At 31.0% G+C, this 17959-nt stretch overlaps 1 protein-coding gene across 1 annotated transcript in view; it reads left to right on the top strand.

Moving 5' to 3' along the window:
* The first annotated feature begins 37 nt into the window (after nt 1-37).
* LOC111699788 (RIMS-binding protein 2) overlaps nt 38-17959 on the top strand; it is a 38556-nt gene continuing 20634 nt past the window's right edge. The window contains exons 1-24 of the mRNA XM_023470520.1: nt 38-130; nt 555-578; nt 1983-2088; nt 3044-3122; nt 3817-3872; nt 5151-5209; nt 5886-5971; nt 6229-6286; nt 7634-7713; nt 8069-8201; nt 9225-9292; nt 10608-10665; nt 11063-11128; nt 11547-11640; nt 11962-12092; nt 12543-12653; nt 13015-13083; nt 13205-13268; nt 13663-13715; nt 13951-14035; nt 15437-15540; nt 15834-15909; nt 16163-16226; nt 16304-16369. Coding sequence (XP_023326288.1) covers nt 2061-2088; nt 3044-3122; nt 3817-3872; nt 5151-5209; nt 5886-5971; nt 6229-6286; nt 7634-7713; nt 8069-8201; nt 9225-9292; nt 10608-10665; nt 11063-11128; nt 11547-11640; nt 11962-12092; nt 12543-12653; nt 13015-13083; nt 13205-13268; nt 13663-13715; nt 13951-14035; nt 15437-15540; nt 15834-15909; nt 16163-16226; nt 16304-16369 — 1688 coding nt within the window. The 5' untranslated portion in view covers nt 38-130; nt 555-578; nt 1983-2060. The remainder of the gene's footprint in view (nt 131-554; nt 579-1982; nt 2089-3043; nt 3123-3816; nt 3873-5150; nt 5210-5885; nt 5972-6228; nt 6287-7633; nt 7714-8068; nt 8202-9224; nt 9293-10607; nt 10666-11062; nt 11129-11546; nt 11641-11961; nt 12093-12542; nt 12654-13014; nt 13084-13204; nt 13269-13662; nt 13716-13950; nt 14036-15436; nt 15541-15833; nt 15910-16162; nt 16227-16303; nt 16370-17959) is intronic.

Here is a 17959-nt window from a genome sequence, read left to right as displayed (position 1 = left end):
CCCCCCCCCCCCCTTTTTATTCCTTAATACTAATTTAGATGTGAACAGTTACATCAAGGGTTCTCTCACAGGTCTACATAGTCCTAGTTTAGAGTCTAAACACACAAATTTATCTGAGTATAGATCAGAGGTAGGTCATTTTTATGCATCTATCACTCTCCACCCTTTCCCGCCCTTTTTCGATTTTTTCATCTTAAAAAAATAGTTGAAAAAATGTCTATTTTAACGGAGTACCATCAATGATACACAGCAATACCCTTTTCAATGGTGATTTATTCACCCTCTATGGGCACCAAATTGAATGAATAAAAAGACTTCTTAGTTAAACTTAGTTACGTGGACCATTTTTAATTCTTCTCTTCTGAAACAGTTCCAGTTCAAGAGAAGGGGTTCAACCTAGTCTACGTAGTGCAAATTCTTTTTGCTATTCATTAATTTAGACCTTGGTTCAATTTTGAAGGTTTAGGTAAAAAGTTTATGTATCTTAAGGTACTTTGCTTAAATATTGTAATAATCTTTTTATCAAATTTAATTTTTCAACCTTGTGTTTTTAGGGCAATGTAAGATTCTTAGGGAAAGTAAGTTAAAGCGCACACTATAATGTATTATATGATAATTTAAACATGTATGGAGGCTAGACAAATCATTCATGTTTGATTAACCTCAAGATCTTTCATGTATATTAAAATATCCGATTGGTAAATCAAATCTGAAATAATTTCACCTTTTTATTTTCGTGTCAACTGCAAGAAGTAATAAACCTTTTAGACACTGCAGCCACCTAAATTTTGTTACAAGACACAAATTAACGCCAACCTCTAACTAAGGGAAACCCCTCCAAGGAAGTTAAGAAAAGAGGGAGCGCCCGGATAATAAAGATCTGGACTTAAATTATCCCATTCAATTTTTATAGATTTGTACTCACATATCGATTCAAACTTATTCACTATGGATAATTTAGCACCAATTCTTAAGTTATTTCGTTTTGTTTAAAGCTCACTACCATTTTATACAGGATTAACAACAAATAATTATACCTTTTTTCCACCTGAAAATCTTTCAATTCCATAAAATTCGGTCTTCTGTAAAGTCCCTTATAATTTGATTTTTGATATTAAAAAGTAAGATTTATAAAAAATTGCTTCTTTCTTTTAATTAGCACAATTTGATAAGTCCCCTTTGAAATATGCACTGAGCATTTTCTGAGATATTTATATCAGTTATCTGCTAAATAAAATAAACCTTGTGGCTTTATATATACGTGTTAGCTATAGCTTGCCAAACGGCTGTACTAAATTGGCTGACAATTTTTAAGGGAATCCGTGGCTACAACGATGGTAAGATAGGCTAAAATAAAAAAGATTGAAATTCCACGGGCAGCGCGGGGCACTCCTGCTAGTGTGTATAAAACGAGAGTAGTTCTCTGGGTAACAATGTACTTTGTAGTTAATCCTGTATTGTAATTTATAAGCACAGAACTCACTTTTCTTCTCCCAGGCACACCTTTAAACTACCCCTTGACAGGATTAGGGATAAAAGGGACTGGAACCGTAATTTCAAGTGAAACCTTAAAGTTGAAGATAATATATTTTTCTAACTCGAAAAGTGTTTTTTCCCCAGTTTTTCTTATAAGCAAGAAAAAGTCACTTTGCAGAGAAACCACAAATCAAAATAAACAGATTTTAAAACAAAAACATGGAATTCTAATTCATACTTGATCATACAAAGGTTTTATGGGAAGCGATGTAAATTTGGTATAGCAATCTTTGCATGAAGAATCACTTGATATTACGTTTACAGTCCCTTTAACTTAGTGGTTTATTCAAACCGTAAACAATTATTTTCAAAGAGTTGGAGGGAAAAACAAAAAAAATTGTTTTACCGAAATTCAGTTACAGTGATAAACAAATTTTGTGCTCTGTGTAGGCATGCTTCAAATTCTGGGGTAAAAAAATATAGTTTAGATTTCCCCTTTGTTTCAGGTTGGAGGAGTAGGGTCAACTATTGGTTCTGTTTCTTCGCCCTTCATTCCTTCATCAGACTTCTCCCCTCTACCTGTCATGCGGACCATGCATTCTACACCTCCAGGTTCAATCTTTTTTATACACTCATTGGTTGACAATCCTCCAGGATCAATCTTTTTTTATACTCTCATTGGTCATGACAATCCTCCCGGTTAAATCCTCTATACTCTCATTGGTTCAATCCTTTATATTCTATTTGGTTGACAATCCTTGATATGCTCATAGGTTTGAAATCCTTTATATGCTCATTGTTATTCAATCCTCTGGTTCATTCCTTTATACTCTTATTGGTTTACAATTTTTATATAGTCGTTGATTGACAATTCAGTACATATTCATTGTTTTACTATCCTATATATAGTCATTGTTTGACAATCCTTTTTTCATGGTTGTAAGCTCTTTTATATTCTAATAGGTTAACAACACTAACTATAATTAGTGAAGAATCCTTTAAATAATCATTGGCAATTCTTTATATTCTCATTGGTTGACAATTCTTTATCTTCTCATTAGTTGAGAGCCATCTACATATATTCTCATTTGTTATCAAACCTTCTTATTCTTTTATACTTTATATTTCAAATGGTTGATAACCTTTTAAATTCTCATTTGTTGACAATTCTTCATAGTCTAAGTACTGGTAATTTTTCATAATTTCATTGGTTTACTATCCTTTACATACTCATTGGTTATCATTCCTTCATATTCTCATCGGTTTTTAATCCTTAATATTCCCGTTAGTTTTCTCTCCTCTTCATACCTGCAGGTTACACATCAGCTCACAATCTTTTAAAGTCTCATTGGTAAATATTCACAAATTTCAAAAAGCGCTACTGAATGCTACATAATATTTTATTGAAAGATTCATATTCTTTTGTTCTTGTATTGTCTGAGAAACTAACTATCTTATTGACAAACAAAATTGAATAGAAACCATTAACTCAAAATCTAATCATACTCGCCCTATATTTCAAGTTCGTGAACCCTCCCTTTAAACTCTGAATATATTTACTATCTAGGATTATCGAGTCTGAACTCTATGATGAGGTTGCCAACAACCTCGTCTCATGGAACTCATGAACAACAGCCTTACTACAGGAACAACATCAACAACATTTTTTTGAACCAGCCCAACCGAACTCTACTGGACTACACACTCTTAAAGGGACTGTAAGCATAATTTCAAGTGGCCCTCTATGGAAAGATTTACATCTTGATTCACAACGGCACCCTTAAAAGCTTTCTCTAATCAAGTATAAAGAAGATATCAATGTTTTTAATTTTGCAAAAACTGATTTTTTTCAATTTTGAATTCTCATTTCTACTGCAGTAAAACAAATACATATATATTATCAAAATTAAACACTTTTAAACCTAGATAGACCGTTGTGAATCGGTTATGTCCCTCCTTTAATGGAGGATCACTGAAACATATGGACACACGTGATGACCTCCGAAAAATACAGTTCAAATTTAAATCAAATAAATTTAAAAATTGAGACGTAATTTCAACTGAACCTGTAATAAAAAAGTTACGCCTCTAATTTAATAGTCATGTAATCTTAATTTGTGTAAAAATAAGGAAGAAATCATAGTTATTCAGAAAAAGTAAAATCATTATGTTTCCCTCTTTGTGTTAAATTTCTACATCACATTATTTATCTACAACTACAAATTATTAATTTTCAGATATATCATTAAGGCTATTCATTAATCGGACACGTTACTATTAAATTGAGCGTAACTTGAAATTCCTTCATTTTCTGGTTTTTGATGTGTTTTTTTTGCTAAGTTTGCCCTCACCCGCTTATGAGACTATCGGTAACCATCATCAGTCTGAAGCAATTGGTAAGTTATTGACAAACTATTTAACAAACTATTGACAATTGGTAAGTTATTGACAAACTATAGACAATTGGTAAGTTATTAACAAACTATTGACAATTGGTAAGTTATTAACAAACTATTGACAATTGGTAAGTTATTAACAAACTATTGACGATTGGTAAGTTATTGACAAACTATTGACAATTGGTAAGTTGTTGACAAACTATTGATAAAATTGGCAACTTATTGACAAACTATTGATAATTGGTAAGTTGTTGACAAACTATTGACAATTGTTAAGTTATTGAAAAACTATTGACAATTGGTAAGTTATTGACAAACTATTGAAAATTGGTAAGTTGTTGACAAACTATTGATAATTGGTAAGTTGTTGACAAACTATTGATAATTGGTAAGTTGTTGACAAACTATTGATAATTGGTAAGTTATAAACAACTTATTGATAATTGGTAAGTTATTGACAAACTATTGATAATTGGTAAGTTGTTGACAAACTATTGATAATTGGTAAGTTGTTGACAAACTATTGATAATTGGTAAGTTATTGACAAACTATTTTGATAATTGGTAAGTTATTGACAAACTATTTTGATGAATTTAAATTTAATAAAATGTTTAACCCTACAAAAGGAAATATAACATATCTAAATAGCTGCAGAGCGGCCAATATTCGTGTACAGGGTTTCCTTTTAATCTTGCCAATTTTCAAATTGCTGTAACTTTGCTATTGTTGGAATTTTTCCAATCTGTAAAAAAATTTAATAAATTAAAATATGAACGTTTTTTTATAACTGGATTCACTTCTTTTCTTTTAATAAGTGTTAAAAATGACCGCCATTTTCTTAAATGCATAATGCGAAAATTGACTAAAAGTATTTCGGCCGGGTTGACTTGAAGAGTAATAATTCTTCAACGAAAGAAAGTTTTGACGAATACATGTTGCGAATATTTTGTTATATTGCAAAACTTTAATATTGCAAATCTTTTTATCGTAAAAATTCCCAAAAGTGACAGAGAAATTGATGTTTAATAATTGTCAAAATTAATTATCTGTAATATTTGATTATAATCAAACGTTCAGAATTTTTATTTTTTAACCCATTTTTAAAATTAAAATTAAAATTGTTTAATTATCCTATTTTCATAAATTTTTACACATCCTAAAATCCCAATCCATTATGATGTGGGACAAACAGTTCTTCAGATAAATTTGTTAAAAAGCTGTTTTTATATTTCATTTTCCTTTTTTAGAAATTACGTATTTTGTCTTTTTTTTAGAGAGCTCTCAGTCTCACCTCTGCGATATTCTTATGTTGGAGCGAAGCCTTGAAAATGAGGTTATTTTACTACATTGTTTATTAGTTAATTAATGTTACGTTAGGCCCATGGGGCACTTTTCTATCAAAAAATGAAGTTTTAATGAACTTTAAAGTTTAAACCCCCTAAATCAAAAAGCTAATTTGAACAAAAATCTACTTTTTATTTTTTTTATTTATCTGACTGACCCTCCATGCAGAGATTCACAACAGTACCGATTCACAACGGTACCCATACAATTTTTGCATGGAGGGTCATTATTTACGGTCCCTTTAATTCATGAAATTATTTCTTCATTTTAAGTTACATAAACTATACATATGCACAATTATTTACAAAAATTCATCCACTTCTCTTCAATTCATTACGTTTTTATTATTTAAAAAAATTTTATTTACAATTAGACTAGACATTTTAATGCTTTTAAAATTAGTGTTAAGCTTAATGTAATATATGTTAGAAACAAATCATAACTTCAGTTTAGCTTTTTATTCAGGATTTTTGAGAAATACAATGTTCGTTCAGATACATTGATAAAAAGCTAATTTTAAAACACACAATTTGTTTTATATGAAAAAAATATGATAAATCTATTTAATCAAAAAAAACAAAATAAAATGTGAAAAAAAAATCCAAATGTCAAGTTTTCATTATTCAAAATTTGCGACCTCTCCCTTTTACAATGTTTTTGTATAGATAAATCAGCATGGTCTACATGATTCTAACAAGCTGGACATGCTGGAGATTCCTGGAAAAGGAAGATGCTATGTGTATCTAGCCAGGTACACCGTTAAAGGATTGTTTGCAAACTTTAACAGTTTAAAGGATTTTTTAGGTAATTCTAAAGAACTTTGATGACTTAAAGTTAACAGTTGCTTAAGTTTGATTTAAAATGACCGTTCATGCAAAAATCACAATGCCCGATTGACAACGTTTCCGATTAAAAGCAACTTCCGATCAAATATGAATTTGATATTTATTTCAACACCTTAAAGGGAATGTTATCTAAATTTATTCCTTTAATAATGTTTATTTTTAGGTACACATACGATCCCTTTGCACAGTCACAGAACGACAATCCTGAGCATGAGCTACCAGTAAGTTAATTAAACTAATATTACTAAAACAAATTAAACTTCATTTATTTAAAAACATTACTCGCTTTTGAAATAAACCAAACTAAAGCGATAACCAGAAAACTCTAAAATAGGAAGACGACTTTATAGAAATACTTAAGTGTATGTATTTGATGTTGTTACAAAGCAAATAGTTTAACTAGCCAGCTTATTAAATTACAAATTAAGCGAAATGGACCTGTTTACACTACACAACTGCCGTATCTTAGGCATATTGGACTATTTAAATTCATAAATTGAGTCTAAAAGTCGTCTTCCTATTCAAGAATTTTCTGGTTATCACTGTATCTAAAAAATTTATCATTGAAAACAAAACATGCCCTCGTCTTGTCTCTATTTTTGTCTTAATTACATAAAATGAAGTGTAATATGTAAGATGAAAAAGAGGATTTCTAAATTCATAGTCGTCTTGTTCCATATCAAGTCATGTTTATACCATGTATATAAGATAATAATAAGTATTTATCAATCCATATATTTCTAGACTGAACGAACTAAACGGAATTGAGTTCAAGTATTAGTTTTTATATCTAAATAGCATATTACGCTTTAGTTTAAAGATTGTTAAAAGCGGAATTATTTCTTAAGATTTTTAGCAATTAAAAAAACTTACCGTTTCGTTCAGTGATGGACACGTTTGATATTTCCTTCAATTTGTTCATTCATCGTTCATTTACTGTCCGTTTATAGCCCGTTGCATTGTCAATTTTATGGCTCGTTCAGTTCTAGTTTATTTCTGTTTGTTCACTGTGTATTCGGTAATTTTATGGATTTTCATTCTCTATTTACTAACATTTGTCCAACAATGTCGTTCATTTAGAAAAATCGTTCGTTCAATAACAGCCCGTTGCGCAGATTATTTGTTGGTTCTTTCATTTCTAGTTTATTTCTGCTTGTTTTCTGTTTATTCGGTAATTTCACTTGATTTTCATTCGCTATTTTAATTAACGATTGTCCAACAAGTTCGTTCGTTCAGAAAAATCGTTCGTTCAATAACTTTGTTTGTTCGTTCAAGTTAGGTCAGTCAGGTCACTAGGTGTGTTTGTACTTGTAGACATATTAATGGTATTTTTAGAAAAATATGACAATTTTCATTATAAAATATAAAGAATATACTTTGACATAAAAATAGCATTTTCCTGCAGGTAAATAAGGGGGGGGGTGCAGTTGTCATTTTCTTCATTCATCACTCCTCAATTTTGCACCATCGTTCATAATTTTATTTGTTCGTTATCGATAACGATGCCAAACACTAGCTTCACAGATGTATACCGAACACAGACTGATGCCAACCTTTCAATACTTCAGTTGACAGCTGGTGATTATGTTCTTGTCTGGGGTGACATAGACGATGATGGATTCCTCGAAGGGGAACTTCTGGACGGCAGGTTAGATATAAATTTATAGAGGAAACTTATTTCTTCATGGTTTGGTATCGGTATAGGCATATAGTAACATAAATATTTGTTATAAATCCTACACCTTAAAATGTTTGCAAGGAATTGAGTCTTTGCCACAATCTCATATTTTCTAATCATATCTTTTTGCAACCTGATTGTGCTAACCTTTGATATTTCAAACTTAGAATATTTGATTCAATTCATAGTTTGAAATATCTAAAGTCTATGACATAATTGGGTTGCAAACATATAGGGATTAGAAAATCAAAGTTTCTGCTAAAGACTCAATCCCTTTGAACACCTTTAAATTTTTATAAGAAATGAATAAACTTTTATTATTTAGACGGGGTTATGTTCCCTCAAACTATATTACTCGGTTGGTTGGAGAGGATCTTATGGAGTTCCATCAAAGTGCTGTAGTAGGAGCTCAAGCTCCAGAGGAGGCTGAAGATCATTGGTCAACCTCCATACCCCAGGTAGGTTAGGATGTCAGTCTCTATTCCTAAGGTAGGTTCAGAGGTCAACCTCAATATCCTAGGTTGGTTAGTAGGTCAGCCTCCATACCCCAGGTATACCACAGATAGGTTAGGAGGTCAACCTTTATACCCCAGGTAGGTTAGTAGGTCAACCTCAATATCCTAGGTTGGTTAGTAGGTCAGCCTCCATACCCCAGGTAGGTTAGGAGGTCAACCTCCATACCCCAGATAGGTTAGGAGGTCAACCTCTATACCCCAGGTAGGCTACGAGGTAGGTCAATTTTGGAGATCACTTCTATACCTTTAAGGTGTACGTACTTATATACTTATGTATATACTAGCTGTGGGGCCCGGCGTTGCCCGTGAAAAAAAAAATTTGAAATTTTAATTTCCTTTTTTAAAAATTCCAATGTTTTAGCCTATAACACCCCCCGGCCACTTAAGAGTGCCCACAAAAATTTCAGCCCAATCGGTCCAGCCGTTTGGCCGGCTATACGCAACATATATATATACGAATGTCTTCTTTTATTATATAGATATATAAATATATAAATATAAATATATTATATATATATATATATATATATATGTAAGTATGTATGTAAATATTGTTAATATATCCAATATCTTGCTAATATCCTGGTAAGGATGGGTCTAGCTCCAGGAGCACAATGTATCCTCAACCAGAAAATCTACCAATAAACCAATACTTAGGCATTGTGAACATGTTTCTCTGTATGTGGAAAATTATTATAAACAGAGGTTGGAATTTTTGTAATGTTAATCCATTTAGAAAGCACTTACATATATTTGTAATCCAATGGATCAAGTTTATTCTTATCAATTTGAAAATGATTTGAAAAAAATCTGCCATTAATTAGAGTCAACTTTTTCTTACGGATTAACCTTGATTAATTCAGACCTTCAAATATTAGCGCAATCTCAATCAAAAGTTCCGACCTTAGACTTCTGCAGATTAAATCTAAAAGGATTATTACTATTTTTATCACAACTTTTTTGTAGGAGCTTGCCCTAAGTATGAGGGATATACCTGAGAGTAGAATGATTACACCGGAACCTCATCTTAACAGGTTGGATAAGAAATATTCGTTTATTTTTTGTTTCTCTCCCTTTTTTTGGCTGTTTTCTCCTTGCAAAATAAATCCATGTAAATCCAAGTCAAAAGACAGATACAGCAAAAGTTACTTTTTCAATCCCAGCTAGTACGGTACGAGAATAGGGTCAGACTGGTACGAATTTGGTAGAGCTTTCATAATTTCTAATATTCTGAAACGGCAATGGTCACCATCAGTGCATAATTTGAATATTTGTATACTTTAATGCATTGTATTTACGTAAAATATATCAACTAATGAAACTGTGGAATAGGAATGCGACTGTAAGACTAAAGATATTAATTTTAGTAGTAAAATAAACACAGAAAGTTTGCTGTGTACACAGACCAATTTTCCTTAATAAGTTGGTTTTCGAGCTACTGGTAAAAGAATATTGCTTAATAACAGCCTCAAACATACCTATGATGGTTTAAATGTCTTCTTTCTATTCCTCAGTTTTTTGGTTCTCACTCTCAATGTATGTAACATTAAAAAAACTTACTGAAACTTAATTAAAATATTCTTTAAAATTCATAACTTGTAAGTTGTACCGCGAAAGGAGAAATAGAAAACTTTAAATATCTACATTTAATTGTAGAAAATATTTTTTAAATTTAAATCTAAAACATAATAACTATTCAACACAATGTAACGAGATTAAAGAGATTGAAAACGTAATTTTCAAGGAACCCTCCTTTTTTATAAAATGTAATGTCAATTTGACAACTGTACTCAGTACTCTTTTTTTTAATTGATTATTTTTAATTGTGTGTCTGAGTGAAAGTAATTTGTGGATTTATACCATTAAAAGGATGGAGGAAGTTTAAAAGATTAAAGGACTACATCTTCCAAGTTATTGGTCAGATACAGAGTCAAAGGTGATCGTTGAAAATCGGCCATTGCGTCTTTATTTGGAAGGACACTTGCCAGTGCAACAACAGTTCCTTTATATCTGACCATATTCATATATCCTTGTGATAAAATCAAATTATAAATATGTATTACATGAATATTTCATATATTTCTACAATATAAATATCATAATATATAGTTAATGTCAGGGGGGGGGGTCCTGGGCAAGTAGGTAGGGCAGTAGGTAAACACATGTAAACATTATACTTAACGAAATATTTCTTATAGCTTAACAAACTAGTTACAACAACAAACATCATATTTAAAAAGAGGAATGAAAAAGAGTCAAATGTTTGTAGGAAAATTTATCCCATTTTTGCAATAAAAAAACTGTATATCAGAATAATCATAAAATTTGAACTTAAAATGTAATGTTCAGCCTTCCTGGGGAAAACTGGGATGAACATCAGCATCTCATGCATCCTATGTTTATGCAGGTAAACAATACAACCAAGGGCGTATACAGGATTTTGTCAATATAGGGGGAAGGGCTCACCCGTTAAAACTTTCCTGGTGGAGGCTCAGCTTTCTACTATTTTGTATTTCCTCTCTATCATTCCTGATATCTTCGGAATTGTAGTAGACTGTTATTTATTTATTTTCTAGATCCATCATTTATCATGGAAAACTTCAATTTCCTTATTCTTGAAGTCATATCCCACATCTTCATCGTCTCTAGTCATCTTTTTTCAACAAACTCAATCCATTATTGCATTTTCTCAAAGTTTAATTTATTAAAAGTTAGTACGGGTGCTATGGTTTATGAACAAGTTTAATAAGCGAAAAATTTACTGGATTTTTGAGAAAGAAGGAAACAAATTATATTTTGTTTAGTCTCCCGATGAGATAGATTTACCTCCACTTGACCCTGAACTTATGGACCATCACCGACGAAGACAGGTAATGAAAAATGTTATTAAAAAAATTCAACAAGCGGAAAAGTATAAATAAATTATCAAACAACTTTGATAAAATCATAAAAATGTAAACAAATCATAAATACATTATTAAATTAGAATAATATAGATAGATAGAAAAAATTTAAATCGGAAAAAGGTAAAAAAAATCATCATAATTTGTTCAATAAATTAATGAGAATTTTAACAATTTAGGAAAAAGTTAACCAAATCAGAAAACTGTATTTTGAACAATGAAAAATGTTAACAAATCAAAAAACTATAAGCAAATTACAAAAAATGTTGACACAACTTTAAAATCCAATTTTATTAGGTTTATTTGAAAAATACCATTAGGGTGAAAATTAGGAAATTTTGAAACAAGGCAAAAAAAGTTAAACTTTTTATTTGAAATTGTTGAGGAGGATGATCTGCTAGAGCCCTCTGATGCCGGTGCAGTTCCCCCTCCTAAACAACTTACGCTTGAAAGACAATTAAACAAAAGTATTCTTATCGGTGAGTAGAATTCATACAAAAAAATAAAATATATGAAACATTTTTTTATTTTCTTAATATTATTTATATATAAAAACTTTTAAAAAATTGTTAATAAGCGAATAATACTAGTAATTAACTGCCCCCTCTGCAATTTTAAAAAATGAAATGTATCACGTATATGTATTGTTTAAAATTATCATTCTCATGTATAGGTTGGAGTCCCCCTGACTGTCCCCCTGGAATTATTAAAACGTATCACGTATATGTATTGTATAGGTTGGAATCCCCCTGGCTGCCCCCTGGAATTATTGAAATGTATCACGTATATGTATTGTATAGGTTGGAATCCCCCTGACTGCCCCCCTGGAATTATTGAAATGTATCACGTATATGTTGACGGATTTCTGAAGACCACTGTACGAGCTACAGACAAAACGAGGGCTTTAGTTGAAGGAGTAGATAGTACAAAGGTAAATATTTGATTATATCTTAAGTTTTATTTTTTTATTTTAACATTTTATTTTATTTTTTTTGATCTTGAGAAGTTGAGAGATTTGCCTATAAATTGTAAAATACGGGATAGCGATCTATTGGGTTGAAATGAAAGTACCAGCAGCTTGATAATTTTGTTGCTAAATTGGCATTTGAAATATGATAAATTAGTTTTAAAAACTTGATAATGTAATATAGTTGTTAAAAATTACCAAAAAAATCAAGCTATGATTCTGTTGGTGTTGTTTTTATGTTTAGTTTTTTTTTCAAAAGAATGTAAAACACCTTGTGTTAATATTGTTTCAGTAACTTGAAAAGGAAAAATCGTATAGAAAAGAAATTAAGTCAATTTCTTATCTTATTTTTGTCTTTACTATGCAGTAAAACCCCATAAAATTGCAAAAAATTTACGGTTTTTTTTTGTTTAGCCGCACAGAATCAGCGTAAGATCAGTTACAATCAACCGAAGAACATCACGTGATGCCGCCTGCACAATGATTATTGGGAAGGATGCTCCATTAGGACCAAGTTGTGTCAAGGTAGGGTTTTTTTTTATGAAAACTAATAATTTCGTATTATATGTACGGTGACACCCCCCCCCTCCCCAAAAAAAAAAATAAGCAACCTCCTGCAACAATCTATCTAGCTTAACCAAACCTCAAATAGTAAAATCACAGAAAGTTGTTATTTTTGAAGAAAAATAGATTCGAAAAATTAAAATTAAATATATCTGATCGTTTGTGATATAATTTGTTTGATGCTGAAAAGTTTAAAAGCCGTGAATCGTGCATGGCACTTTAACATTTAAAGATTAGCTAATAGCTATTACCAACAATTTAAGCTTTCAGCATTCCTTTCCTTGCATGAAGCATTGCATAACTAACGTAAATGAAATTTTAGGCTTCAAATGTGACTTCTACATCTGCCGTTATATCCTGGCTTCCAAGCAACTCAAATTTCCAGCACACGGTGAGTTAAAAAAAAATTATCGAAACATTCGAAAAACATAAACAAAATTAGAGAAACAGTTTTTAATATGTATCTCTATTACAAGATTTTTGTGAATTTTACTAATTATCTCTATTACAAGGTTTCTGTGAATGGTGTTGAGGTTAGAACTGTGAAACCTGGGGTTTATAGACATACAATAGCAGGTACCTTACCGCCCCCCCTTTAAAGTAGAAGAGGTCTTCCATTACAATAGGAGGCTTGTATACAAGCCCCCCTCCCACACAAAACCAGGTACCAATTGGGTACCTATACGTCCGCTCCCCCCACCCCGCATACAAAAGCAGATATCTTCCACCTCTAAAGAAGCCCCCTCCCCTTAAAAAGGCAGCAAATCTATCCCCCCCCCCTCCAAAAAAATTAACTTTTTATCTGTGTGACAGTTATGATAATTTTTAGAAGTAGTAAAAATATTTAGATTAAAAAATATATTCCTTGCCTCTACTTAAATTTTTTATTGAATTTTTATCTCCCACCACAGTCCACACCTCTTGGAAAATTTGATTTGCGCCAATGTTGCTAATTTTAAATTATGTTCAGGTTTGAACCCAAATACACCCTACAAAGTTTCCATTAGAGCTAAAAATATCAAAGTAAGTAAAAGACTTTATTATGTATGTTTATCATTATGCTATAACTATCAGTAATCTATAGAATAATTGGCGTCTTTTTCTTCTTCTTCTAACAGGATATTTTGATTTTTAATCGTCAGAGAAATATATGTCCAAAACGGTTTAAACAATTATTACGTACAATTTATCAAATCCTTAGCGAAATTGTGTAGTATGAACAACGAAAAACAATGTCATCAATTCATATTTTGTTTAGGCCTCTCCCTATGTTGATGAAAAAAGTTTAATCCGCCTCTTGGAAAAACTCTCAGCGCACACAGAGTTCAGAACTCTTAACAAAGGTATTTTTTTAGTTTCATTTATTTACTTTTTTATATTATTTTCGATTGTTTGTCCTGGCAATAAGTATGAGAAATATTTTAAAATTTTAAAATCTTCTTTGAAATAAACACAACGTTTTAAAATTGGATTTCTCATCCAATTTGAACCATTGTGTTTTTTGACTAACGGATTTTGTGATAGATTTTTAAACTATGATTTAAAATACAAATGTGACAGATTTCTTAATACAAGAACAGCTTGCCAATTAACATGATCTCCTTTCAAAGCCATTATTTTAAAATACAAAGGAAAGGGAAAGATCCCATTAAACGTGATGGATTTTCTTTTAATTACAATTGTAATTCGGATTGTGCAATTGATCTCTGATCTTGATTCCATTTAACACTACAAGAAGTAAGATTGATAAACTTAATTGATTGATAATTGATCCACGAACTATGTAAAATCAAACCGTGTTTACTTTCTTTTAAACAACAAATTAATCCCTATACAAAATGATTCTCCATGATCGAAAAGAGGACAATGCCCGATTCACAACGGTATCATTGAAACCTTTATCTAATCTCAGGAAGATCTGTAAACCCTGAGTTTGAGCGCAAATTCGACGTTCAAAACTCCTACTTTGGGGGTGGATACGTTTTCAGAATTAGTTTTCTATAAATTATTAAATAACGACGACATAAAATGTAAAAAGATAAACTACAGACGTCATGTATAGGAACATGTTGAGAAAATAAAAATTAGTCTTATCATCGAAAATAAGTAATCTTGTTCAATTATTAGTTTCTATTTTCTCACTATGCAGAAAGATTTTTTGCAGATTTTCTAGAATTATTATTGAAAAGACGACATTTAAAGAATTTGAAGAAATCTGCGAATAAATTCAAAGAAAATAAGAAATTCAATATAATAATGAAAATGAAATAATCGATTTTAGCATTGATTTATTGACAAATTTGTTTTGAGAAATATGTTCCTAACCATCTAATTAGATTACTGTATAACTTTTACTTTATTTTTCGTTGTCGTTATTTAATAATAAAAACAAAACTAATTCTGAAAACATATCCACCCCCAAAGTAGGAGTTGTGAACGTCGAATTTGCGCTCACACTCAGGATTTACAGATCTTTAAAAGTTTAATATGTCTCAAATGAATCAGAAAAAAGTTTTCCACAACACTGCATGCTCAGTTCAACTACCTCACATAGCCGGCCACTCCCCTTAAAAAGTTTTTAATACTGATAATTTCTATATGTTTTCCTGAAGAAGTATTGCGCAAGTCACTTTTGTAGAGGAATCCACAATTGAAGGACAAAAGACTGATCCCCAATTAATGCTTATAATTAAATCCATTCATTAATTAGGCTTTAACAGATATTTGATTGATCCCTTATATAGGTTTGCCTGATCCTCCAATGGATGTTCGAGTGGATTCAGGTCCTCAGGATGGGACTATTCTGGTAACATGGATCCCTGTCACGCTTAACACAAACAATCCAAAGGTGAAGAAGGTTATGAGTATAAATTACTGTATAGATGAAATCTCATCTAGGTTCTTTCTTTTCAATTTTGTTAGAAATCCATGGGCGATTTTCAATTTTCATTACAAACTAGAAAAATATCTTATATTTGAAATATATCTTTACAATATATAAAATATTTTCATCATCTTAAACTTGGCAAATTGTTATCTTAATTTTGTAAGATATTTTTCACATCTTCCTTACAGGGTTTTCTTAGAAATTAAATACTGGTTCTTGAAAATTTCAAAATATCTAATTTTGAATGTTGTTAGACCAAGACGGCTCCTGTTACTGGATATGCTGTGTTTGCTGACGGAAAACGAGTAACTGATGTAGACTCTCCGTCAAGTAAGTTGAATGTGCTAAGCGGAACTTTTTTCCCATCTTATGCCGAAAATTTTTACAACATTTGACTTTTAGTAAAATGTGTGTGCTAAAGAAACGGCCCAACCTCGATAGTACTGTATGTTCATACCTTTTTTAACCTGGAATGACCCCATTGCCTCACATGAATCATGGACAAATTGTATCGATTAAAATCCATCTACTAATTTTATTTTAAGATATTTAGTAATTTTAAAATACATTATTTTTTGTTAAGGTGATCATGCCCTTGTAGATCTTGCTTGCATTGGACACTTTAACCCTAAAAATATTACTGTTAGGTAAAATTTCAATAATAAAATTGTCTTCAACTATTTTTGTTTTCATTATTTCAAATTTTAATTGTGAGTTAATTTAGGTCTAAAAGTCGTGATCTCTTATCACTGGACAGTTCTGCTGTTGGGGTTCCTTTAGCAACCAGAAGGTAAGTAGAGGGGAGGGGAGGGTCCCCGGTGCAGATCAACCTTATCACGTAAACTAGGAAATATGTTAAAGTCTGTCCTTAATCTAAGAACTAGATCTTATAAAGTCGTCTTACTTAAATTATAACGATATAAAGATGGTGAGAACCTTGTAGAGTTTAATAAAAAAAGATGGCATCTTGTGTTGCCCTTTCTGGTCTGGTATCCCGTGGTTCTCTGTTTATGTGAACTTTAAAGGGACTAACAACGTATTTTTAAGTTATCTTCTTTTTAAACCGTTACATTCCGCCCTTTTTTCTGATTTAAAACTTGGAAGATATCGCCGTTGCTATAATCTGATAAATATATTTAACATTATCAACTTATAATGGTTCGAAGGGTACTGCGTGAATTAACTCATTAACGAAAAGAGAATCATTTTAAATTACGAGGAGTAATGAATGTATCATTATGTATAATTAAAGTTCTCATTGGCAATTTACAGGATTACCCCGAAAGTATAGTATAATACTATAAACTTCTTTCTTTATTTGCCAAATCATTAAATAAGCCATTTAAAGACCAAATTCAATGGGCAGAAGACAAAATTAAAATTTGGGATCGTAATTTTTGAAGTGTTGAAAATTGCCTTTACAGACTAATCCTTTATTGGTAACCCTTTACGTGGACAGTGCCTTTAAAGTGACTTGACATATTAGACCGTCTAACTCCTTGGTAGGATCAGATAACAGGATTAAATCAATGGAACAGAGGCAGTTTAGTCGGGGCCGAGGCTGTAATTTTATTAGTTATTTAGTAATTTAAGGGATTGTTCCATTATTTGAATTTATAGGGTGAAATCTAGCTCTAAACAAATAGGCGTCTGAAAATAGAAAATAAAAAAATTAAGACCAATACAATTATTGTTTTACATGCATGACATATAGAGTATAGACAATGCCCACAGTTTGTGTTTTTCAAATTGAAAAGTTGAATCATTCAAGATTTGTTCATCCCTATATCTTTAAAACTCGATGATGTCGTAGACCTTAGATATTTCAACCTATGAACTCTGATGGATCAAACAATCTAAGTTTGAAATATCAAAGCTTTACATTAAATGGTTATGGAGATACAGTGATTAAAAAATTGGCATTTGTTGTAAAGACTCAATTCCTTTAAGGAGTCGTCGCAAACTAGTCCAATAAAAAATGTGAGAGTATTTTAATTTTTTAAACAATCCATTTAAAGTTTATTCATAAAACTGTATTTAAGTTGAACTTAAGTTGTGTCTAATCAGTTTAAACTTCCGACCGAGGAAAGTAAGTTAAGATGGTTTATATTTGATATTGTAGTGGCAGCCTCCTAACCTTAATATAAACATATTTTCTAAAACGTTCAGAATCAGGTTTCAACGTCTTTAGAAGAATTTTTTGTGATTATGTTACGGATTGAAAATTGAAAAAAATCTTTGTCATAGATATATCAAGTATGAAGCAAATACTTTAATGTTTACAACTTTGTCATATATCAAGTATAAAGCAAATACTTTAATGTTTACAACTTTGTCATAGATCAAGTATGAAGCAAATACTTTAATGTTTACAACTTTG

This window comes from Eurytemora carolleeae, unplaced genomic scaffold (genome assembly GCF_000591075.1).
Source record: "Eurytemora carolleeae unplaced genomic scaffold, Eaff_2.0 scaffold61, whole genome shotgun sequence".
In the NCBI taxonomy this organism is placed as follows: domain Eukaryota; kingdom Metazoa; phylum Arthropoda; class Copepoda; order Calanoida; family Temoridae; genus Eurytemora; species Eurytemora carolleeae.
The sequence above is the reverse complement of the archived record's forward strand: the minus strand, read 5'-3'. Positions and strand labels throughout refer to the sequence as shown.